This window comes from Pogona vitticeps, chromosome 6, assembly GCF_051106095.1.
Source record: "Pogona vitticeps strain Pit_001003342236 chromosome 6, PviZW2.1, whole genome shotgun sequence".
NCBI lineage: Eukaryota > Metazoa > Chordata > Lepidosauria > Squamata > Agamidae > Pogona > Pogona vitticeps.
Genome location: NC_135788.1, coordinates 63,175,561 through 63,200,836, shown reverse-complemented (window position 1 = coordinate 63,200,836; position 25,276 = coordinate 63,175,561). Strand labels below are relative to the sequence as shown.

General features: G+C 37.8%; 1 protein-coding gene across 7 annotated transcripts in view; it reads right to left on the bottom strand.

Annotated features, from left to right (window-relative positions):
• The window catches only part of GLI3 (GLI family zinc finger 3), a 445,483-nt gene that overhangs the window by 59,469 nt on the left and 360,738 nt on the right, over positions 1-25,276 (bottom strand). For 5 of the 7 annotated variants that reach the window (XM_078377471.1, XM_020798430.3, XM_073003751.2 and 2 more), the window contains 3 exons: positions 20,176-20,392; positions 17,228-17,344; positions 15,195-15,335 (listed from right to left, as the gene is read on the bottom strand). In XM_078377471.1, coding sequence (XP_078233597.1) covers positions 15,195-15,335; positions 17,228-17,344; positions 20,176-20,392 — 475 coding nt within the window. The remainder of the gene's footprint in view (positions 1-15,194; positions 15,336-17,227; positions 17,345-20,175; positions 20,393-25,276) is intronic. The other 2 variants (XM_073003750.2, XM_078377473.1) reach the window with 1 other exon arrangement.

Sequence of the window (25,276 nt, the reverse complement as noted above, 5' to 3'; positions counted from 1 at the left end):
AATTGGTGATCGTCATATTGGAATTTTTGTCTTGTCTTGTTGAGCTTCTGAGAAAATATGATTCAGTACTGGTCAATCATGTTGCATGTGTATGGAATGCACAGGAAAATGACACACAGCTCAAAGTACACTATCTAAATACAAAATGAATTTATTAAAATATGTGGATCATTTGTGTGAAGGAGCATTATTGAAGAGATAAAAACCATAAAGTATTTTGTGATTGGTGTTTATGGGGCATCTGATTATTCTCATAAAGAACAGTAATTTATTACTGGCTATGTGAAGAGAGAAGAAACCAGCTTTGCAACTGAATAATATTTTTTGCATTCAGTAGGTTTTAAATGAAGACAGGTGGAAAAATTGCTGAGAAAATATCAGATTTCTTAGCAAGTTTCAATCTGAATTTTGTGAGTCAAGCATATGACAATGACTTTAATATGGAAGGAAAGTTCAATGGTGTGCAGGCTATCTTAAAGAAGAAAAGTGAGAATTAATTTCTCCAGGTGTGCAAATCATACTCTGAATCTCGTTGGTGCAGATTGTGCTGAAGCCTGCAGTGAAATTCTAACATTCTTTGGATGATACAGAAAATGTTCAATATTTTCAGTTCAAGTTCCCAGCAGTGGTAGATACTGAAAGAACATCTTCCTGCATAATATGTGAAATACAAGGTGGTTAGCAAGAATTGACTATGTTAGATCATTTGCATGGCATTTGGATAGTGTTAGAAATGCACTGGCAGAGCTGAGTGAAGTTATTAATTGGACAGCAGAGTGCAAGTCTGATCTTGGAGGTATCAAAAAATACCTAGATATCTTTGAATGTGTACCAATGTCAGCCATTTTCATTAAAGTTCTCACAATGATACAAGAGGTCAACTTAGTACTAAAATCTCATGATGCCGTATTAGATGTGGAAAGGGACAACATCAATAAATTACAGGCAAATATTCTGAAACTGAGAGAAAAATGGAATGATGGACTTGAGGAAGTGTGGCATGTATCAGTCAAAACTGGTGTGCCAGATAGTTTTGCTACTCACAGGGGGCCAAGAAACCTAACTCAAAAGGCTGCTGCAAATTATTTCAGGGTGAATGTGGTCTACAGCAAAATTGACTTTTGTTATTGATGGCCTTTCATTTTGCTTTTCTGCAGTCAGGGACATTTGTGGACTTTTTGATTTTTTGTGGCACTTAAAGCAGTCAGATCAGAATGAGTTGTCACAAAAAGCTAGTCATTTTTGGCTGTGATACCAAAGGCACATTTCAAGTGACATTTCAAGTGAAGTATTCTTTCTTATAAGAATTTCTGATGTGAATTTCAAACTTATGTCACCTCCCCCCCCCAAAAAAAAAATTATGGTCAGATATTGAACTTGATACTGGGCAATGTTGTAATAGCATTATTCATTTTGCTGTTATTACTAGCAACTGTGTCCTCTAATGAGAGGAGCTTTAGTATTCTAAAATCAATCAAGTCATACTTAAGGTCCACAATGTTGCACAAACATTTGAATGGTTAAGCTATTTTAAATATCAACAATGACAAGGCAAAGTTGCTTGAATTTTCTGATGTTAATTCATGAATTTCCCAAAGTTTGCTGGAAACTGATTGCAAGGTTTAAACAATTTTAGACTGGCATTCTGGCAAAATAATTTACTTCTCAGTTAAGTTTTTTTTGTTTTTTGTTTTTGACATTGTGTTTGTATTTGGGTTTGGATTGCATAGGTCTAATATTAAATTGTTTAATTTCTTGAAAAAGTTTGAAATGGCACTTACATTTCCCAACCAGCCTGGGCCTATATCCAATTCCACAGGGCCCTGTTTCCCAGCCTCTGAGAAGCTCAGAAGTTGAAGGCTGCATGATCTAGGAACTTTAGACTCTGCCGATTCCAGATCCTGGCTTTGTCAAAGTCTGGTTCTCTCAAGGTCTGAGCTAAAATTCCCCCTCCAGTACAATGCAGTATACTTGTAAATAGAGTACAATACAAATGCATATTGCATATACTATTTTATGCCCTCTTCAAAACACTGAATTATTATTAATTATGAAGTTAAAAACAAATGACACTTTTCTCCATCTGCTCACCATTAAACAAACAGCTTAAAAAACAAACATTCATCTTTTTCTCCTTTTGCACTCTTCTGTAAAAGCTTCTATGTATATTGTTATTCTTCTTGTTTAACACAGGTTTTCACATCTATTTTGAGGCATCTCTTTGTTAATTAACATAGGTAAAACACAATACAAGCAGCACGTCAAAATGCACTTCACTTTTTTCTCCTTTTCCCATTTCACATGACATCATTGTTTTGTTCACTCCTTGCTAAAACCTGCACAAAACTGAATGAGTTACAATACTCCTGCCTTGTAATCTTATCAGTAGCTTTTTACCAAAAACATATTGTACTTATTTTGAAAAATAAGCTGAAGTTTTTCAATCATACTTTCACTTTTAATGCACCTCCAAAGCACCTTTTAATTTTTTTTTTAATTTTTAGGACAACACCTCTGTATCCCATGAATTAATTAATTAATTAATTAATTAATTAATTAAATAAATAAATAAATAAATAAATAAATAAATAAATAATCCCTCCCTCCCTCCCTCCCTCCCTTCCTTCAAATATTGTTATATGCTGTTTTCTTTTATCAGTCTGTCCACAGCGTTTTGGACTTAACTTCAACGGCAGCCCTACGTAAAGAGTGTTACAGTAATCTATTTTAGAGATTACCAATGTATGAACCACTGTTGTTAGACATTCTTCTTTAGGTATGAGTGCACCTGGGCAATTAACCAAAGTTGATAAAAGTCATTCTTAGTAACAGTAGATATTTGCACCTCCATAGAAAGCTGGATCCAAGAGGACACCCAAGCTGCAAACCTGATCCTTCAGGGGGAGTGAAAACCCAGAAAGGTTGCATAAATATCCCTGTAACCAGTCTGACGATCTATTCAACAGTAGAATCTCAGTCTTGTCTGGATTCAGAATTGAGTCAGGTAGTTCAGACACATTTGCTAGGCTATGTCTTACAATCACACGAGTCCCTGCAGTTAGAAGAGGTTCAGATATGGAACTTCATCTATACTGGCAAAATTGTATCAGCATTCATCTCTGAACAGCTACAACATGCTCTCTAAAAATAAAACAGATTCCTGTCAACTGAATTTTACAATATGAATTAATTTCTTGTTACATTGTAAGGTACCACAGGAATAAACTGAAACCATAAAATAGGAGGTGGAAATCTTTGTGGCAATACAAAAACCATGACAAGTTGACTAAATTCCGGAACTTTTAAACAGGAAAAATAGTAACTTTTAACACATTTACACTGAAGTGGAACAGTGGGGTTTAGAAAGAGCACACAAGGTTTGTGTATCAGGTTTTTTAGTTAAAATGTAACTGTATATCCCAGCAGCTTTATTTCATTTTACATTAGAAGAGACAAACTACTTAATCCCATAATCCAAAATATAAATCTAAGAAATGTTGCAGTTTGATGGCACAAAACAAGGTAATTGAGCCTTTTTTCCAGTAAGAATGAGAAGTTCCAAACCCCCATGTTTATCCATACTGAATTCCACATGGTATAGGAAAATGTATGTTTCTTTTATAAAATATTTACATTGATATGTCCTCAATAGCATAAAATGGCACATAAAATCGAGCAAAACTGTGCAATGTATTTCCCCCCTTCCCCAGTATATTTGCATACCCTAGTGTAGCCATAGTGTACCCATTATTTCCAGATAAAATGGAAAGTGCTATCTGAAATAAAGGACATCCATCATGTGTTTGACTACAAGTAGAAAACTACAAACAGGAGAGTCCATGCATTCACATCCATTTCTCTAGGTCAATCTTTAGTTATTTGCTGTTAAGTAAGAGGCAGAAGGCCTCTTCCTGAAGCCACAAAATTGAAAAATATACTAAAATTAACGTGTTATGCTAATCCATTTAAAAGATTCCACTAATCATTTAAAAATCAATTATTTTAATTTTCAGACATTAATTAATGGTATTAAAATGTTTAGTAACACTTAAAGTTTCATATTATTTTGTTACTATGGGGTGATTTTAGCATTTTGAGAGGCCGTTTTGAGTAATTTTACATTATTTTTATGTGGCAATTTGATTGGAAATTAATGTAAGGAATTAATTCTTTAACATTAATAAATTACTTCTTCTCAGTGATTTAGCAGTAACTATAATATAAATGGCACCATTTCCAAGTTTAGCTGAGTTCACTGGAAGCTAGAGCTCACCATAATAGATGGGACCAATCAGACTGGACTACTAGCCCAATTTGTGGAAGATGGGGTTCTCCTTTGGAGCAGAAACGTAACTACCTTTGTGCAGGGCATGTGTCCCAGTTTACCAGCAGATGTCAGGTTTCTTTCCCTTCTTCAGACTAGAAATGGGGTTTCAAAAAAAACAAAACAAAACAAAAAAAAACCTTGCAAATAGTAGGAATTCGGACCAGCTAGAAATTTTTCTTGTGGTTTATATAATAATAAAAGCCACAGTAATGGTAAATGCTATTATTATTGCTGTGAATTTTAGCAAATGCACACCTCCCCACCTTTAGTCGAAACAGGCAAAGTAGTCAATCACCTTGTTCTGCTATATATTTTAAGACTAGAAAAAAGTGATTCAACATTACATCGTGTGGCTGAACAATATAGAGTGTACACTTTGTCACAAAGTATTTCTACTATCTTGAGCGCTTGGTATACTGTACTTATACCGACTTGGAATGATGTGCCTGATTTGGCCAATACCAGTGAAATGGTTGTCAGGAGAATAATATTTGGATAATATGTGTGTGTGTGTGTGTGTGTGTGTGTGTGTGTGTGTGTGTGTGTGTGTGTGTGTGTGTGTGTGTGTGTGTGTGTGTGTGTGTGTGTGTGTGTGTGTGTGTGTGTGTGTGTAATTTGGAGGGAGAAACTAATGAATGGATGGATGTAGCTCAGCTGATTAATCTTTGTCTGAAAATTTAGTGTTTTCTTACCTGCCACTTTATTTTCTACTACTGTTCTGTCTTTTAGTGCTTTCCTGACACATGTAGGAAAGGCTAAAAGCTAATGAGTGTGGATGTCAGCACAATATAAATTACTGCTAAAAGAAAACTTGATGCATGACTCAGGATCCAAAAGTGGAACATCCGCCATTGTTTGCAATCATGGATCACATCACAATCTAATAGCAATTTTTATTTAATCAATAATTTCCATGCTGAACAGACAGGCCTGTTACAGAGGATCGACAAGCAGGTACTGATAACAACAGGGCTCGTTATTAATCTTTACTCTGCCAGCTTATCAGCCAAACTACTGTAAAAGAACCACCAAGATGGATTTAGCAGTTTTCCCCTCCCCTTCCTTCCCCCCACCCAACCTCACAGCTCTGCTATTTTTCAGGTACATAATGCTTCATACTTAATACACAGAATATATTTTGAGGAACCTGCGGCTTGAATTACAGAAAAAGGCAATTCATATTAAGCAATTTCACAAATCAGTGGGACCTAGCCCAGTGCTCACTACTATTATAGGCTAATAAATCATACTTTCTCTTTGAGATGTCAATCGCCAAAGCCCTTTGTAAAAATGTTGGCATCTGTAATTCAGCAAAGCCTTTTCATCTTGAAATAAGATGCTCCAGACTGATAACAAGAATAATCCTCTCTTGATCAAAAAAAAAATCTGCATTTTACCAATTAAAGCTGCTGCCAGAAGCCAAACGGAGCAGCATTGAGACTCCACTGAAGTTTATCTCTGCTAAACACAAGGAGGAATACAGTTAAAGCTTTGTTTCATTTTCAGCTTGACTACTTTATCTCATTCTAAGAACTGCAGCATCTCAGTCCTGGCGATACCACAAGAATGGTATCCGCAGACCTCATACCTACAGTACAAACCACCGTAGCTACCCATTCCTGACAAAGACACCACCCATTCATTTTCAAGATTAGACATACAGCACCTTGAAGAAAAGTCACAGTAGCATGCAACTTCCCAAAAAAATGAAAACTGCTGGATTTATTACACCATGATACGAGGCTGAGATGTGTCCTTCTACTGAAACGTTGTGCAAAGGGCATAGCAAAACAAGTCTGCCCCCCTCAAACCTCAGTCATTACCCCATTTTCTCCAAAATACAATGTGAACTTTAGAGTTGAATGTATTACACCGGGGCCCATGTTATTTGAAATAAATGTGCATACAAGCCCAGTGTTGAATCTTAGGAAACCAAAAGTGCTCTTCTGGATCTGATCAAAAGTCCATTTAACACAGTGGCACAATGGTCAGCTAGAAGTTTCTGGGAAAGTAAAAAGTAGGTCAGGAAGACAATACTCTCCCATTCTTTGTCTCCTACCTCTGGTGCTCAGAGTACAATTTCCATTTAGCAATGGTTAATCATGTTTCATGTACTTAACATCTTTGGATTATGAGGACCATAATGTGGCCAACACTACATCATGTGTGGCACATAATGTTCTAAATTAATTGTGCACTATATGAAGGAACACTTCATTTGCCTGTTCTGAAATTACCAACAATCATTGGGCAACCCTAGTAATACATGTATTTTGATCTGCTTTTATTTACTTGATGTGAACATTGACAAGGCATCTGCACTTCCCAAAGGCATGAATCAGTTTGCAATGCTTCTTCCCAAGTTTCCTCCTTGCCTCTGTCTCTCCCAAAGTCCCCAGTCTCCTCTCATTTCCCCTCCTTTATTCCCTCCAACACTTTCTTCTTCATCTTCCACAGGTGCCTCCCTTCAGCAGGCTATTTACTGAACACCCATTCTCCCTTCCTGCCCATGCCTTCTATGTGCCCAGGAGCCAATAGTGCTCCCAAGCTCCCCATGGGCCAATGGGGCAAAGTCAGACAATCCCCCTCATACATGGTTAATTTTATAAAAATCTGTCATCGCTACACATCTATCACAGAATCTTGAGTGGGAACTTCTCCTGCATAGAAATCCTGCTGAAAAAATGGAAGCTGTGAAACACTACCACAGTTCAATATATTTGTCTATTAAGAGCCTATTGAAGGAAAGCCTCAGCAAACCCCCATGAAATGACTGGGCTCTGCTGTAGAACTATTCATTTCAATGGGCCTTGCACACATTTTGCAAGTTGGTTCTGCCTCTAATATTTACACAAGCAAAACAAATACACAAATAAGGTACAACATAAACTGCTGAATGTGTTTCATCTTCATTTTCCACAGGTGCCTCCCTTCAGCAGGCAAATCCAAAAACTGCAATTTGGTCTTTTGGTTTAGAACACTCCTTGTGGCTGTTCCCATATTGTAAATTCAAAGGGTCTCCAAAAAAAAGATCAACCCTTCTTCACATATACTTATCGATCCCTTCACTTGCATACTTATTGAGCCATTTTTTTATCATATGCCACAATCTCAGCAACAGTAATTATACTTTCAGCAAAAACCCAACCGGAATATAACCACTGAGGCTTCTGTTCAAGATGAGAGGAACTATTTTCTTGCAATACCTGTCAAACTGAACTGGAAAGGAAAGTACTTTTACAAAATGGCAAATACAAAACAATCAATCAATCAATCAAGAATGCAAGAGCAATCTGCTACTGAATGGAAGTTGTGTGCTTACATCAGATATCATCTTAAACCACCTTGGAATCAAGTTTGACTCAGCTAAGGTGGGTGGTGCTTAAGTATTGCAATATCCAATTTTAAAATATAATTTGGTAAACTGGTTCAGCTAAAAAACCCTCTTCTGCATATAATGATTCAATGGGAATGACAAAGTCAGTATCAGATCATCACATCACAGAAACATTCTCATGATCCTCTTTGGAAATTCTGTATGATTTGCTATGGCTTATGTGTTACTTAATGAAATGAACTATTTTAGAATACTTGGCTACTTTTTACAACTACCAAGGGATAGTCTGTGTTTTATTAGAAAGGGTAAATTATCATAACATTGAACTAGCTTTATTGTTCTTGTTTGTCCTGCTTAATGATACAGGAGCCTAATACTGTATTTATGTCAGCAAAGACTTGTGTTAACAAAAGCTGAGAAATCAAAGCTACCACCAAAGGGAAAAAAAATACAGTGGTGCCTCGTATAATGAGTGCCCCGTTTAACAACAAATCCGCATACCGATGCGGATTTTACGATCGCAAAAGCGATCGCATTGCGATGTTTCCTATGGGGAAAAATTGCTTCGTGATTTTTCCCCATAGGCCCCATTTCCCCCCAGCTGGGCGGCGCTTGCTTGTGAGCGCCGGCGGTGGACACTTCCCTGGAGGTTGCTCTGAAGTCAGCGCCGCCCAGTTGGGCAGTGCTGCCTTCAGAGCAACCTGCGGGAAAACGTCCACCGCCGGCACTCGGAACCTTCTCCCCCCAGCTGGGCGGCGCTTGCTTCCTAGGGCCGGCGGTGGACGATGAGGTTGCTCTAAAGGTTGCGCTGCCCAGCTGGGTGGCGCTGCCTTCAGAGCAACCTCCACTGAACCTTCTCCCCCCAGCTGGGTGGCGCTTGCAAGCGCCACCCAGCTGGGGGAAAATGGCCGCCCGCAGCGTTTTCGCCCCTCGCTTACCGAGGCGGTGAAAATGGCGGCCGGATGGGGGATTCTTCGCTTACCGGTGAGTTTTCCCCCAATAGGAACGCATTAAACGGAGTTTAATGAGTTCCTATGGGTTTTCCCCTCCCGCATAGCGAAGAATCCGGATAGCGACGTTAATCCTGGAACGGATTAACGTCACTATGCGGGGCACCTAATGGATAACAAGGTTCACATTTCATTTCAATTTTTATGAGGGAAAATGAGTTTTGCCCACTGACACCATGAACGTCTGCATCTTCTTTACACATATTTTGAATTTGCCATGTTCTGCAAAAATGAGTGATGTAGAGCTAAGACTCAATTTATCAATGAAGTTAAAGAGCTATCATATGTAACCTTGTAGTTATCTTTGGCCACATGACACTGAAATGATTAGTGTGTGAGTATGTGCATGTGTGGAATGCCTTACATTCATGGACTTGTGGCATTCTCAGGCTTCACAAACAGGTAATGTGATGTCACAGCAGCTACATGCAGCCCTGCATGAGTAAATTTCTTTCCATGTGTCCAATACCAATTTTAAATTGGGTGTCTCATAGTACTGAAAAGTATCAAGATGTCTGAAATATTTCAGTTTGGAAAGGAGTACTGGATTGTCACATGGTCGTTTGGGAGACACACAAATATTCACATAACTCATTTTAAAATTTTGAAGCAACTACAAAAATCCTGGCCTCTCAATATAGCTACAAACTTGGAAAAGATACTTGCTTGCATATTATTCTCCAAGTATTTTGCCTAATTTGTGAAATAAGTGGTGTAGATGAGGAGAAATATTAGTAAGTATTCTTTGGAGAGGACAGTAGCCACAGTTCCTGAGTACACCATGTTCATAGATTTCTGGCATTCTAAAACTGCATACAACATCTCTTAACAAGACTGGCATGACTAGTATCAGCTGCATATATCCCTGCAAAGGGTAAGTTTTTTTTTTAACATACACAAAAGTTTTTTACTTGCCTACTTTTATTTCCGAAGCTGCTCGAGCAGAATCAGATAAAACATACTAAATAACTGTTTAAATCACTATGTTCCTTTTATACTTCAGCACTAAAAAGAACTAAAATATATCTACGTTTAGGAGAAAAGCACAGAATTATGGAGGAAAGAAGTTTGCTGGAAAGGAGTTTCATCAATGTCAGTGGCAGGATTTCCTTTGACTCTACTGTTCTCATTGCGTTACCTCCTCAGTGAGCAACACAATTCAGAAGTGGTTATGCTAAATGTCTCTGAAGTCCATGAAACATATATTCACTACAAACATGTACTCAGCTTGCCTTGATAAGGAAAGATGCAGTCTGAAAGGGGACAGGGGAAGTGCCAGGAGGTTACTAGTATTGCCGGCTGCACATGCAAAACAGCTGTGAAGCAACCATGAGGTGCATCTGGAATTACTTACCCTTGAGACCAAGAACACTTATGCAGTTACGTTTGATGAGGGTTAGAGGTCTGGGACATAATTTTCTTGTATATGTTTTAAGAAAAGCATTCCATACTATAGCTCAGTGTAGCTCAGCAAAAAGGAAGAATGAGAGGGAGACAGAACAACAATGGGGTTGGGAGAGCAAAGTTTTGCCTTTTTGCTCTTACCAAACCATAGCAACAACACAGAAATCTGGTACAGAGACAGACTTGGAAAGCCTGACAGTTAGAGGTTGTTGTTTTTAAACTCTGGCCACTGTTGCCTAGTGTTACAAAAATGAAGCAGCAGCTTGGAGGAGATGTGTCATCCTGCAATTAGCCACTGTCCACTATGAGTTGTCCCTTTAGGAATCACTACAGACCACTGAACAAGAAGAGGGAGAGTCCCTCTGTCTCATACACACAACCACACATTCCTCTTGGAAATTCCTTGCTCTCAACCAACAGTGTATAATCCCATAATGCATCTCTCCTCTGTATTACAAATAGAAAAGGCACAGCCCTCTGAAAACAAACTATATATTGGACTAACAGCTCGCTCCAGATACATTTCTACAGAAAACCAGTCAGGAGTTTACTGGCCATTACAGATTATAGAAGTGGCCATTCTTGGGTAAATGAGATTACTGGCAGCAATTTCACAATGACAAGCAAATTGAGTGGGATGCATTATGCAGGGTTTGGGAGCAACACGGTACAAACTGGCAAATATGTTTTTACTACATTAGTTGTTTCAGAGCTGATTTCATTGCCTGATAGAGCACGTGGTATATATCAGTTTAGCAGAATAAAATAAATGAAGAAAAGACAAAAGAATGATAATCTTCTCATCTTCTAACCGTGATTTCAAGCACAGAGAATGTGTATTTGTCAACATAAAATCCTCTGGACAGTATAAGAAGTACCCCCCCCCCCCCAAAGCTTCAAGAAAAGTTTACTATAATAAAACTTAGAAACCTTTTCTTGAATATGCTTGTCACCAACATAACCATTCTGAGCCTCAGATTGATACTGTCTGAACCTGAGGTGTCTCTCAAACCAGTGGCAACCAAGAACACAGAAGAGTGTCCAGTCATAGATCAGGATTAATTTACATAAGCAGGAGGGCAAATTAGGGACATGTTGGGTTTTTGCCTTCTTCAGATCTTGGAGCTTTGCTTTAGTCAAGTCAAGTTCCTTGATTTGCCCAAGATTCAAAATTTTAAAACATTACACCTTTACAAAGGTTGGACGTACAATTACTCATTTTTAAAAGAATGCAAATTACAGTTGCAAACTTTTCTGGGTCATTTTGATAAAAAGCTATAATTTAAGTAAAAGGATACCCCAGATTAATAAAGCAGTATATTTTTGAAAGGAAATATATTAGATTTAAGTGTTCATTTAAAAAGCAAAAGGCACGCACTATCTTAAAGTGGGCATTCCGACTTTTTCTTAACACAGAGGGAATGCCGCTTCTATGATATTGTCTGTTACAAGAACAAAGGAATCATGTTTCTTGCTTCAGAAATCTTTACCCAGAATGGAATCAACTGACTAATCAAGGGCTCTACTAAAAGCGTGCTGCTTATATACCGCCCCATAGTGCTTCAAGCACTCTCTGGGTGGTTTACAATTTAATTATGCAGGCTACACATACCTTTTAGGCCAGTGGTTCTTAACCTTGGGTTACTCTGGTGTTTTTGGACTGCAACTCCCAGAAGCCTTCACTACCAGGTCTGCTGGCTGGGGTTTCTGGGAGTTGCAGTTCAAATACACCAGAGTAACCCAAGGTTAAGAACCACTGTTTTAGGCTACTAAAACCCATTTGAAACATTTTCTTCATTTGGGTGACACATTTAAAAACAGCAGATCTCTGCCTGCCTTATACACATACTAAAATGCTAATTCATATTCCATTTAATGTGATGAATGTATCTTATACCCATCCAGAATCACCAGTTCCATACAACAAAGCACAATTTGAACTAGACTGAAGCCACTAAATTTCTCATTTGAAAATAGAAAAGTCTTAAAACCTAGTTGAGGCATCTAATTACTAGTCTCCCCATCTTTTCTACTATGCAATCAAGCATTCATCAGATATTTTCTATTATGAAATCAATATAAAATATTAACAAAAATAAATATATACTCTCATTGTATACCGTATACCATACCGTATACAGTGGACCCTCCACTTACAGAATGAATCCGTATTGGAACGGTGGCTGCAGGTCGAAAAGTCTGTAGGTTGAGTCTCCATTGACCTACAATGCATTGAAAACCGATTAATCCCGTAACCAGCCGTTTTTGTTCCATTTTAGTTTTGTTCTGGTCTGTAGGTCGATTCTCAGTCTGCAAGTCGAACCTTAATTTTGTGGCCAGAGAAGTCTGTAACTCGAAAAGTCTGTAAGTCGAGCCATCTGTAAGTTGAGGGTCCACTGTACTCTCATTGTATACCATAATTCAAATATACAGTTTACATTTTTAAAAAGTTGCTACTAGATCCTCACAACAAGAGAAAATAAATGAGACTGAATTTCAGTTTTCTCACTGCCATTGTATTCATCTTTAACAACAACATTAGCATTTTTCTTTTGGGGGTGATTTTCCTAAACAGACGCTTATCTCAATGCCTAACCTCCCCACTCTCCAGTAATGTTTTGTCTTCCTTGTAATTTAACAGAGAACTGGGAGGAAAGCTGAAGCTCCATGAGAAGACTTAAGGGAAAAGGTGGGAAACTGTTTTAGCTTCTGGGTGCAAAAGTACTGTAGATGTATCCTGTATTTAAAAGAAACGTGCACACTGCTCAGCCCAATTATAATATCTTGCGTATAGAGAAATTAATTAAAGAACAAAATGATAAAGAGCCCAACAGCAAACTGAATCTGCAAAATAAATAAGGGCTTTTTGTTGGAGTTTTTCCACAAGAAAGCAAGCAAGATTTTCAAAGAGTAATATAAGTCGGCAGTCTTTTCAGGGGTTCCATGCATTGTAAATGAGACTGGCAGGAAACCCAGCAGTCCAGGTCATAGTTCTGGTCTCTAACTTTGTGATTTGCTAATGAGAAACACATGCATTGCTTTTGCACAAAGTTCAAATAACCCTGGAATTCCAGCAGTGTAGCTCAGCGACTGAACCAGAACAAGGGCAGAACTTGTCAGGATTTAAGAGCTTTCAGCAAAGCCCTTCAATTGCAGTCAGCACCCCATTCCTTAGAAGGATATCAATTATAGATAGTGAGTTGCTTTAGCAAAGAGAGTCAGCGCTGTCAGACACTAGATAGACAACCATGAAGAATCATGAATCTTTCTATTAACTGTAAAGGAGAGGGAAGGTGATGGCAGGGATGGGGGTGGTGGTAAAGGGAAAGGATGGATAGGTGTTATAAATAAGGCAGACAATTTGAATAGTTTAAAACATTGTCTCTTAGAGCATGCATCATGAACATTTTAACTCAGCTGAGTTCTAAATGGCACACAGCACTCGAAAGCAAGCACTAACTATTAACTTGTGCTACAGTATTGAGATTATCCTAGGTGGAGTGACCAATTTTGTGGTTGCATATGTATTCTGCTTATCTCCTCATAGAAAGAGTCTGCCCAGATATCAATTCAGCATAAGTTTTGGTTCTATTCCGCCTCGCTGTTCAAGAGATGAGAGTTATAGGATAAAAAGAATAAGCAACATTTTATTCTGTCTAGTTGATCAGTATCAGTGATCTTAGAAGGCACACCCAACTTTCAGACACTGGTTAGGACTAATTACGTGCTACAGAGTATGTGTCTCAGAAGAGGAACAACGATGACAGTACGTAACTTATCTGCCATTATTATGCTGCATGTCAAAGAATAGCATGTGAGTTTCTATAGAACAGTTAAAAAAACTGCAGATGTAGAGTTTTACAGTTAACTAGTGGTTGATTGATCATATCATATGCTAGAGTACCCTTGATTTTAAGAGGCAGTCTCCATCACAAGCTTGTTGTGAAGCCAAGATTCTATTTTCAGTTTCTTATAGGAAACAAGAGATAGAAATATAACACATTTATCTTTTAGAATAAGTAATTAAAATATATCAGTAATGGTCGACAAACATGCCAGATAAATTTTTTCACTGAAGGTTTTAACAAATTAGTAAGCAAATAAAAAGGATAGCCAGGTAAGTATACATACACAATCATATTCATGCTTCAGAAGCAAACCCCACACAATACAATGGGGCAAATTCTCAGGGGTGTATAGGACTGCAGCATTAATTTAACTATTAAACATCTCCTACCCCAAAACTCAAGCTTATAGCATACGTCACAGTTTATGCCACAAAGTTGGTCTATACTGATTATCTCACACAAATGCTTATAATCCTTTGCAAATGTGGTGATTCTTCAGAAATTCAGAGATACAATAATAACAAGAAACAATTCGCTAAAGATAGTTGTTACAATGAACATATGTCCCAAAAACTGAGAAAAAAACATGTTCTTAATCAACCTTTACATGTGAATGTTGACATTTATTAAAGTCTGGACATTCATTTTATAATATATGAAACATACAAAAAAAGTGGGAAGCAGATGAGCTATTAGATGCTACTTTGACACTGGTATGTTTTTTCCCCCCATTAATTCCGCTATGCATGGTAACTTTTCTTCATCTGAACTAAGGTAATGCAATGTCCTCTTCTTCCACAAAGTAATCTACCTTGGCTGAAAATTGATATAAAATGTATCACAAATCTTTAAGGGGGTGGTAGGGAATTTCCTTCTCTCTCTTTGTTATTGTTACAGTTCCATTTAAAAGAGATGGGAGCAGGGGGTTTCAAACTTGGCAAGAGGTTAATAATAACTCATGTCCAGTTTATTATTACTCAATAACTATCAAAGCCTCTGATCCAAAATAGTATTTTGTGGCTTACAGGATCAGAGCTATTTCACTCTCTGTTGAAGACTTTATTGAATTTTACACTAAGCTTTAGCTGACTGAACAGGTCAAACACTATAGCTCAGAGTTTTGCTTTATTCGCAGAAAGTCACAAACCTCTCTTTGGTCAGCAATGGTGTTCGCAAAGAAACTTGACTCAGCAAAGGGTCAGAGAACCTGACCTTGCAGAAAAGGTTGCCTAGCTTTCAAACCCAGTTCCTGAATGCTATTAACTTACATGCACTAGCTGCTCCTGCGTGTCGAACTCTCGTGAACAGCCTTCCCAATGGCAGTTTGTCTCATAGACTACTTCAGGCTCTTGCTTGCTTTCATCTTTGTCCCCTTCCTCTTTTACTAAGGTCATTCCTTCAGGTGGTTCCTGGCCGCAAAATTTAGGAGTAGGTGGAAAGAGGGAGAGTAGGAGAAAAAGGAGAAACATATTACTCTGCTTCAAAAATTAACAAGTGTGGAGAATAAACTTCTTCCAGGTTTTATCTGCTCATTTAATGGTCATATAAAATCCAAAAGTCTTACATTATTTTTGTAAACTAAAGAACAGAAAATGGAAATTTCTGTAGAGGTACTGCATTATTTTCATTCATTGTCATGTCAAAACCTGAACCTAGGTTACCATGTTGTTCTTCTTTGATGGCCAGTTCCAAAAGTCAAATATCAGCTTTGTGGAAAGTCACAGTTTGCAGCTTCTAAAACAAGGATGCCAAAGGTGTGTTACAAAACTGTTTTAGAAGCAACTATGCCAATAATCTTCTCAAGATATTGACCCTGTGCTTAAGGAACTTTTATCAGTGATCATCAGCCAAACGCAGGTGCTGTCCAAGCAACATGGGGTTCATGACACTACCAATGGACCTCCAAACTGTGGCGTTTTAGCTGCTAAGAGCTACAATTTAACTGAAGCAGAAGTATATATTGTCACAATGGGCCAGAGTTATTTTTCTTAGAAAGTCCTTACTTAAAAACAGTTTGGCCTGCTTTTCTCAAAACGGGCAATTTACCGGTAGGATACAGAACCCATGCATCCATACACCTGAATACATCTGTCATACATTTTTTAACTTATTAAAGTTATAAATCACTATACCATAAAAATAGGTCTCAGAGAAGGTAAGAATAATAAAGAATAAAAAGCATTAAAAACAGAAACTCAGTTGAAACATTAATATAAATTAGTCTATCCGTTTAAAACACAACAATAAAAAGAAATAAATTGCAGCTGATTAGTTAAATCTTCTCTGAAGAACAAACCAGCTTAAGTGCCAGAGACCTGTCTGAACAAAAGTATCTTTACATGTTGTCAGAAAAACAGCAGGTAGAAAACCTATCTTAGCCTCCTTTAGTGAAGAGTGTCAGAGTTTGTTACCAGCTATAAAGACTGTTACCAATATGACTGGTCTCATAACTTCTGTTTGCAACCTTGTAGCTACTTTCTTGCGAGAGCATTCTACACTAGCTGAAGTTTCTATGTATTTTTGAAAGGCATCCCTATATGGAGCACATTACAATAGTCTAAACTGGATTTAACCAAGCTAAATGTCACTGTGGTTAGATCTGACATTTCTAGAACTGGGTGCAAAATCAGCTGCGCAAAAACATTTGTGGCTGTTACCAAGACCTAAGTCTAGGAGGGCACCCAAAGGACAAACCTGAGACTTCAAGGGAAGTATAAACCAATTTAACACAGGTTGAATATCTATTCTTTCATCTGCATTTTGGATGACCTTCTATTTTGTCTGAATTAAGCCTCCTTTCTAGACCATTACAAGATCCTGGAGTGTGATGTACTGGATTCAAAGTTGGTCAAGCTCAGCAAGCAACAACTACCCATGTTCAATCCTATGTAAGATCTGATACCATGTTTCCCTGAAAATAAGACAGGGTCTTATATTAATTTTGGCTCCAAAAAAACTCATTAGGGCTTATTTTCAGGAGATGTTTTATTGATTTTTTTCCATGTACAACAATGTACATTTATTCAGATACAATCATGTCACCTTCTGGTTGCTGCACAATGGTGGCGGGCGGGGTTTCACTTGACTGGGGCTTATTTTGGGGGTAGGGCTTATATTGGGAGCATCCTGAAAAATCATGCTAGGGCTTATTTTCAGGTTAGGTCTCATTTTCGGGGAAACAAGGTAGCATCAGAGTGAGATACTCAGTACTGTGCTGTGAGGCCACACCATATGCCAAGTAATGTGCAACTGATTAAAAATTAAGAGAAAAGAGATTATCTGTGGATCCTGGACTTTTTACCTGCATACTTCCTGCACATGGGCTGGGGAGGTCATCATCAGGTTTTATCTTGGAACGCTTGTTATGCATTGGATCCCCTGTGCTGCTCACTGCTGACTCGCTTGTCGGTTTGCTCTGCTATAAATATTTATATCACAAAAGACATAATGAGAATAAGACCAATGATATTCTATCAGACATAGGTCCAATTGTATTTTTTTGAGCTGCAGGAGAAGCAACAAACAGTCTTATCGTATCTTAAAGATTAAGAAGTTTTATTCAGCAAGCAAAATAACACAAGTAGATTGCAAGTGCCACATAACTGTTAGGTTACTCTTTAATGTGCCACAAGACTATTTTTTTTTCTTTTTCTCCTCAACACATTACAGACTGTCCCAACTATTCCTCTGGAAATTTCTTTGGCCAGTTAGTTATAACATATGCAAAACTACCCTATAATTCACTCTCTGAATTTGTCTTTCTACGTCATTAGAGACTTTCTTCATAACAATAATCATAAAATGCACATGGAAAATGAATTTATGAGATGTAAAGCAGTGGAAGAATTTTATATTTTCATCCACTTGTGAAACAAATGTCAGTAGCTTCCTAATAACTAAGGCTTAAGGTATGAACGAGCAATTTCCCAATCCTCTGGGAGCTGCACATGGGTCTCCGAAGGCCATATCTGCTCCCAAGATTCCATCCCTCAAGATACAGTCGTGCCCTGCTGGACGATTACCCCGTTAACGATGAATCTATTTAATGTTGATGTTTTTGCGATCGCAAAAGGTAAAGGTAAAGGTTCCCCTTGACAATTTTTTGTCCAGTCGTGTTCAACTCTTGGGGGCGGTGCTCATCCCCGTTTCCAAGCCATAGAGCCAGCGTTTTGTCCGAAGACAATCTTCCGTGGTCACATGGCCAGTGCGACTTAGACACGGAACACTGTTACCTTCCCACCGAGGTGGTCCCTATTTATTTGCATTTGCATGCTTTCGAACTGCTAGGTTGGTGGGAGCTGGGACAAGCAACGGGCACTCACTCTGTCGCATGGATTCGATCTTCTGACCCTGCAGCACAGGCTTCTGCGGTTTAGCCCACAGCGCCACCACATCGCAAAAGTGATCACAAAACGATGGTTTAAATGGGGGTTTTTTCACTGTGCGATGATCGGTTCCCTGCTTCAGGAACCGATTTTCGCTTTACACCGATCAGCAAACAGCTGATCGTTGGGTTTCAAAATGGCTGTCGCCTGAAGAAAATGGCCCCCTGCTGTTTTCACGACTGATTTTTCACACTACAGGCACTGAAAATGGCCGCCCCTCTGGAGAATCTTCCCTGGACAAGCAGGTATTCAGTCTATTGGAAAGCATTGAACAGTTTTCAATGTGTTTCAATGGTTTTTTAATTTTGTTTGACGTTTTCTTTCTACAGTGATTTCGCTGGAATGAATGAACGTCATCAAGCGAGGCACCACTGTACATATTTACAAAAATGGCTTTTCTTCTTTATTTAAAGAGCTCTTGCCTGCCCTTTATGGCCAAACTTTTAAAACAATTTTGGGGGCATGTATGCCCCACATTTGTTGAAAACCATCAAAACATAACAAAATTACCCCCATGCATTATTGAGACTACAGGGCAATTTTCAAGAGGCTCAAGTCACATATTTCCCAGTCCTGATTCACTGCCTTTATTTCTGAGAAACCAGTGCTGGATTCAATTTTATATTGTTGCTTGCTTCAACCCTGATTCATATGGAATTCAAAACAAAATCACTTTTAACAGATTGTTGTGCCAGCTCACCAAAATAGCAGATAAGTAACAAATTGTGTAACTATGACTGTTAGTTTGTAGACAACATAATACATACCTGCTGTATTCTGAGTGCTGTATTTTAATATTTCTGTATGTACAGTTACGGAAAGTATATGGCAATGACTTGTTATTTTGTAAATGGCTACTTTACAGAAGTCTGGATGCCATATTTCAATGTTTTATTAAATACAGTTATATTTGTTTTTAAATAAATTTTAAAGCCAGCAGAAGTACTTGCTTAAATTTGTTTTTATTATAATAGAGAAGGACAGAAATTTTCTCAAACAAACCATGTTCAATATAGTGTCATAACTCCACTGCATGTTTCATCTCTTTTTATATGCCAATATTCTGTAAGGATACATTGATGTTCCTGATGACATTATTATACTTTATACTGTTAGAGTCCTTTAATGTTAGCATAACCTATCATTCAACTATGTTGTTTTGAACTTTTAGTACCAAAACTGAATCTCTGAATTAGATTAGCTCAGTTCTCAATTATATGAACCTACTTATTTCTCTTTATGGATCAAAATGCAGTTTATACTGTTTTGGAGGAACAAACCTTACTACCCATGACATGTGTATAGTATTTCAACATGCACTACGCCTTTTCAATTGTTTTCTGTTTTAATCCGGACCCAGGAAAACATACACACTTACACACAGATCCATGTACCAAATCACTTCTGAAATCTGAAGTCCGCTGAAATATCCTTCAATGTAACACAAGGGTATGGAACCAGAAGAAAAGACTGGCTGTCTCCTGTGCTTGCAATAAGAATACTTTATGTATGTGTATGTGATCTCAGCTTTCCAATATCATTCAGGACTAGTAAAGCTGATGGAAGTTTTACTTCGGTGGGTTGGCATTCCTTTACTTTTGTATGGCATTGTTTCCAATGCTCTGTACTTGAGCATTTTCCAAGGGGAAGATCCAAAACTGAAATATTTATAAAGGACTGAAAACTGTCAGTTTCTAACTATGGCACACTCTGTGTAATTTATAATAAAAGACTGCATATACCGCAGCCCCAAGGTACTTGTTAACCAATCTGTTCAGTGGCTGAGATGATTAATTCCTAACATGACAACATGGCTGGCTTTACAGAATTAATTAGTATGATACCTTTCCTGATGTTTTCTTACCTGTATGGACTCTGATGGACCCGAACTGACCTGGACAGGGTTCAGGACACTAGGAATGCCAGGAATAGGCCTCTGAGTAGGAAAAGTTGGAGCAGGATGGATGAGTGGAGGACTGTGTCCAAAGGCTGAGCCCAAGCTTTGCTGACGACTGATGATTTGTTGGTGCATCTGCTGGAGGGATACTGGTGTAGGTGGGTATGTGAAACTCAGAGCTGGGCTGTATTATAAGAGGGTGGGGGAAAATGAAAATAAGCAAAACTAACCACAGAATCAAGCAGAAAAGAAATATTAGCATCTACAAAATAAAGGCAACAAATTATTTTCTGCTTCTAAGGCTTAAAGCAATAGAACCTGATGATATTATACTTGAATAGTCAGGAATAGTCAGCGCTGAAATAAGGCAAAAAGTTGTATCACTTATTCACACTACCCATTGTCAGTAGCATCACTCGCTTGCAAGTCATGAAAATATTTAGTAGTATTTAATTATATTTTCTTCACAGAAACTGCTTCATAAGGAATGTCAGATATAGTGGACATTTTACAAGAAACTGAAGCTGTGGAGTCCTGTCTCAGATTACAGAGTGGCCAAGTTCAGATACAAAGGTTTCTGTATGATAAACTATGGTTATCAGATCTTGATCTAATGCCCTATTTTGCAAGTGATGCTCACACTTGCATCACTGCTCAGACACCATGGGAAATTTTTGATTCAGTACAATCTGATGAATGCGGATAAAATTAGAAATGTCTTCTAAAACAATCCAGAAGGTAGAATGTAAGTGCAAGGGGCTTCTTCCTGTGCTAGATAATTTTCTGTGCTCTTTGCCATTTTTTTCCGTCTAATAATCCAAATGACTCAATAAAGGAAGCTATAGCCTTGAGTTTTCAGGGCTGTTAACAGAAGAACATCTTCAGTCACTCATTCATAAGGTCAGAGATGACTTGATGGGATCAAACAACAACAACAACTTGAAATAAAACAGACACTTCATCCTAGGATTCTTACTTATTGTTTGTTGCACACTATGATTTCATTTACTGAAACCTCCCCAGCAGAGGTCCTCCTATTTATCTATTATGCATTAGTTCTCTAATTTGAATAAAGTACATAACTTTGCAATTTTTTTGGCTAATCATATAGCAATTCTGGCCAAATTTATACTACAGTACTATAGGTAGCTGAATGAAAGAAGAATTATGTATGTTTTTTACTTACCCAAATAATAAATTAGTGTTATAAATGACAGCAACAGAGTCTTTCATTCAGTAACAGAATAGATAGTACATATTGCTACAATACTTAAAATAAAAATGTATTAATTTTTTGGATAGTTAAATAAAACCACACTTCCAGGAGGGTTTAAGTCATAAAGTATCCACAAGGAGATGATACAGAAAGTAAGACTAGGTAATCATAGTCTCCAAATACCCACTTTATATGGCTGTATCATCATATAATACAAAACAATAATATATTTTCCTATTTGCATCCCATGACAGACAGTGTGTTGTACTGTTAGACATATGACTCCAAATTCACACCAGCCATGATGCTCACTGAGTGATCTTAGATGAATTACCAGCAGAAACATATTTTGACAGCTGCAAAACCAGAACTGGATCCCGGCAAAAATGGACAAAATAGATTTCATGTTTCTGTTTAGGACAGTCTCCCTTCTCCAGCTCGTGTAAGCAGCTACAGGAAATGGATGAACTGGAGGGGGGATGTTACAACAGTTAAAATAAAAAAGTCTCCCACTATTTCTATGGAAAAGTATGAAGATTCCATCGGTTAAAAATTTCCTTGAAATATGTTGCAAATCAATTCAATTTTTTCTGCAATTCTCTTTTGTTTCTAGCTTCTTTTTGACTGCTTCAACTCTTTTTGTTGTGTTGTTATTGCAATAAATTATACCACCCTAAATTCCTTAGAGAATGTAACTTGATTTAGATCTATTAGATTTATTTTACTCCTATAGGAAGTTAGCACAGCACATTTACAAGTATAGGGTGATTAAAATAATAAAATATATAGTCACTTCAATTTGAATGAACCAAAGACAATAATTACAACCACTAGATTATCTGGTTTCTGGAAGGCAAAGATTGTGTGTGTGTGTGTGTGTGTGTGTGTGTGTGTGTGTGTGTGTGTGTGTGTGTGTGTGTGTGTGTGTAAGAGACACACACATACAGAGAGAGAGATCATTGTGCTCCATGATGAATGGCTTGTACACTGTAGAATAAATTGAACAAACTGGCATAGAGCTCAGTGAACATGAAATCAGCTATTAGAAGAAAGCTTGTGAACAAATTCTGAAGCTGATATGCATCTTTTGATTAATGTCCTATCAATCATCCACAGAGGCTACCTTTGCTAAGTCGTGTGGTAATCATTCATGGCTGCTTACAGGGAACACAAGCAAGGACTAAGGGGGCTGCAATAACTGAATATTATTACCAATTTCCCACTAACTCTTGGTAAGAACAATTACTATTTCAGGGACTTTTCTGCCTTGTGTTATCAAAAGGATGGAAAACAAAATGAAAACAGAGTTCCTGAAAGACTTATAAAACTCTCCCTTAAATTCTTAAATAGGCAAACTGTTGTAATATGGATATCCCCTCAGGAATAACAGAAATTTAATCACAATGCCCTTGTCTCTTTATGGACTACAGTCAATCTGACAAAAAATGTAGTCAAGAGTCACAATTGTTCTTTTAAGTGGACTCAAATTCTTCATCCATTTCACAGTATTTTTCACCTAATGTGCTTAATCATAGCAATAATTATAATGCCAGAGTCTAAATTTGCATTAAACCCTCTATTGACATTATAATGCACTTTGACTCTTTCAGAGCTAATCCACACATACTTTTAAATAGGCAATTTTAAACATTCAAAGATATTTAGCAGATTTTTAAAACACACACTGATGGGTCTCACTTTTGAGGTTTGGCTACTAATAAACACCTCACAACAGTCTATTACAGCCAAACAATTTATTTCTACATTTTAAGTCACAGAGAATGATTTTCCTGTACCACTTTCTCATAGCATCACTCTTTAGGCTAAAATGTACTCTGGGAAATACTGCAGAGTAATGAAGTGGTGACAGGTATTAGCATGTATAATGGGCTTTAATAGACGTTTATTGTTTAACTAGAAGGGGGAACAGGCGTTTTCCCACTGGAATTTTTCTACACTGAAGCTCATTGATCACTAATTTCAGAGGGGGAAGAGGTTAATCCATCAGTTTCTGCAACCAAACAGCACTGATAGAAATTCTTTAGGTGACATTCTGGATGGTCTACGCTTTCCATCTTTGCAAACAAATGAATGATATGACAAGCATGGTGTTCATAACACATTTAAGCAATTGATTTTCTCTCCCTCTTGTAATAAGATCTAGAGACATATGAAAGAGAGGACCATGAGCTGAGATTAGACAAATTGCTTCACACAGAGGAACATAAAAGAGCAACATTATCAATAAAAATACTGCAAAACACTACATCACCCATTCTTTTTATTTATTTGAAGTTGGTTTTTGCAATAAATACTGTTATTGGACAACATGCCTTTTCTTGCAATCTTCCAAATTTTAGTTCAGGAAGGTTTTAGTGTATTTTTAGAAAATGTTTGGAAACCATTCCTTACTGTAGTTTCATTACAAATGGTTTCACACTGGTCTTCTCAAAGTCAATAAACTTCCAGTATGGTGGAAATGTTCATAACGTAAGGCTACAGATTTCTATATACATAAAGCAACATGCTGTGTGATCCTAAAATGTTTACTCACATGTACATTTCACAGCAATCACTGGGATTAAGTAAACTAGGACTGCATCCTTCAATCAAAGTGAACATGATGGCAAATTTTAAGTTTTAAACTGAAATCTGCCTTTTTTTAAAAAAAGGTAAGATCTGCTATAAAGAGCAAATGGAGCACATGGTTGAACAAGCTAGGATTAAACTGAACTATAGTTCCTACAGCCATCAACAACAAACAACATACAGCCTAACGTCAAAATAGTTTTTAGATAGGGTAAGCAGCATATATGGAGTATCCACCATGGTGTAGTGGATAGAAGACTCTGGAGAACATGGTCTGAATCCCCATTTGACCATGGAAACTCATTGGGGGAATAGACCTGGTACCGTCTCCTTAAATATTTCACTTAACTTGAAAGCCCTATTAAGGTTGCTATAAATCAGTTCTGACTTGATGTCACATAACTAAAGAATATATACATTTCCTACATAATTAAAAAGCAATAAATATTCAGGAGCAGAATTTATTCTCTGTTACCACTGTGCTGTAAAATGCAAATGACCCTCATTGGCCACAATCTTGTGCTAATTTCACCCACCATTCCTTCAAATGCTAATCCTCAATCTCTGGTTTCCACCTAAATAGCACTGTTGCACAGTTGGCATTTGATGTGCCCTATTCATACACCAGTTTTCAGTAGAGAAGACAAAAAGGCATTATTTCTAGAGACAGCGATGTACTGTACAAATGAAAGGAACACAATCATGAGCAACAGTGGAAACAAAAAGAGTAGGGGAAAGACCCACTCTCCTTGCTTTGCATCCTCATATGCGTAGTTTTCTGCGGGAGGGGGGGATGCTTGAAAATTTTCCTGCAGCTGACAATACAGATACCATTTACTATTTTTATGTTAAATCCACTTCAGGCTGAAACAAAGATCAAGTGGAGGAAGAAAGAGTTTCAATTAGTGAAAGAAGATTCATTCAATTAACCGGCAGCTGATAGGACCTATTAGCTAGCTTTGGTTCTTACCTTTGAAGAGGAGAATTTACTTGGTTGGGATTAAGGGTCACTTTTACACAAGATAGGGACAGAAGCCTGTGCTGCAGGGTCAGAAGACCAACCAGTCGTAAGATCAAATCCACGCTATGGAGTGAGCTCCCGTCACTTGTCCCAGCTCCCGCCAACCTAGCGGTTCGAAAGCATGCAAATGCGAGTAGATTAATAGGGACCACCTCGGTGGGAAGATAACAGCGTTCCGTGTCTAAGTCGTACTGGCCATGTGACCACGGAAGACTGCCTTCAGACAAAACACTGGCGCTATG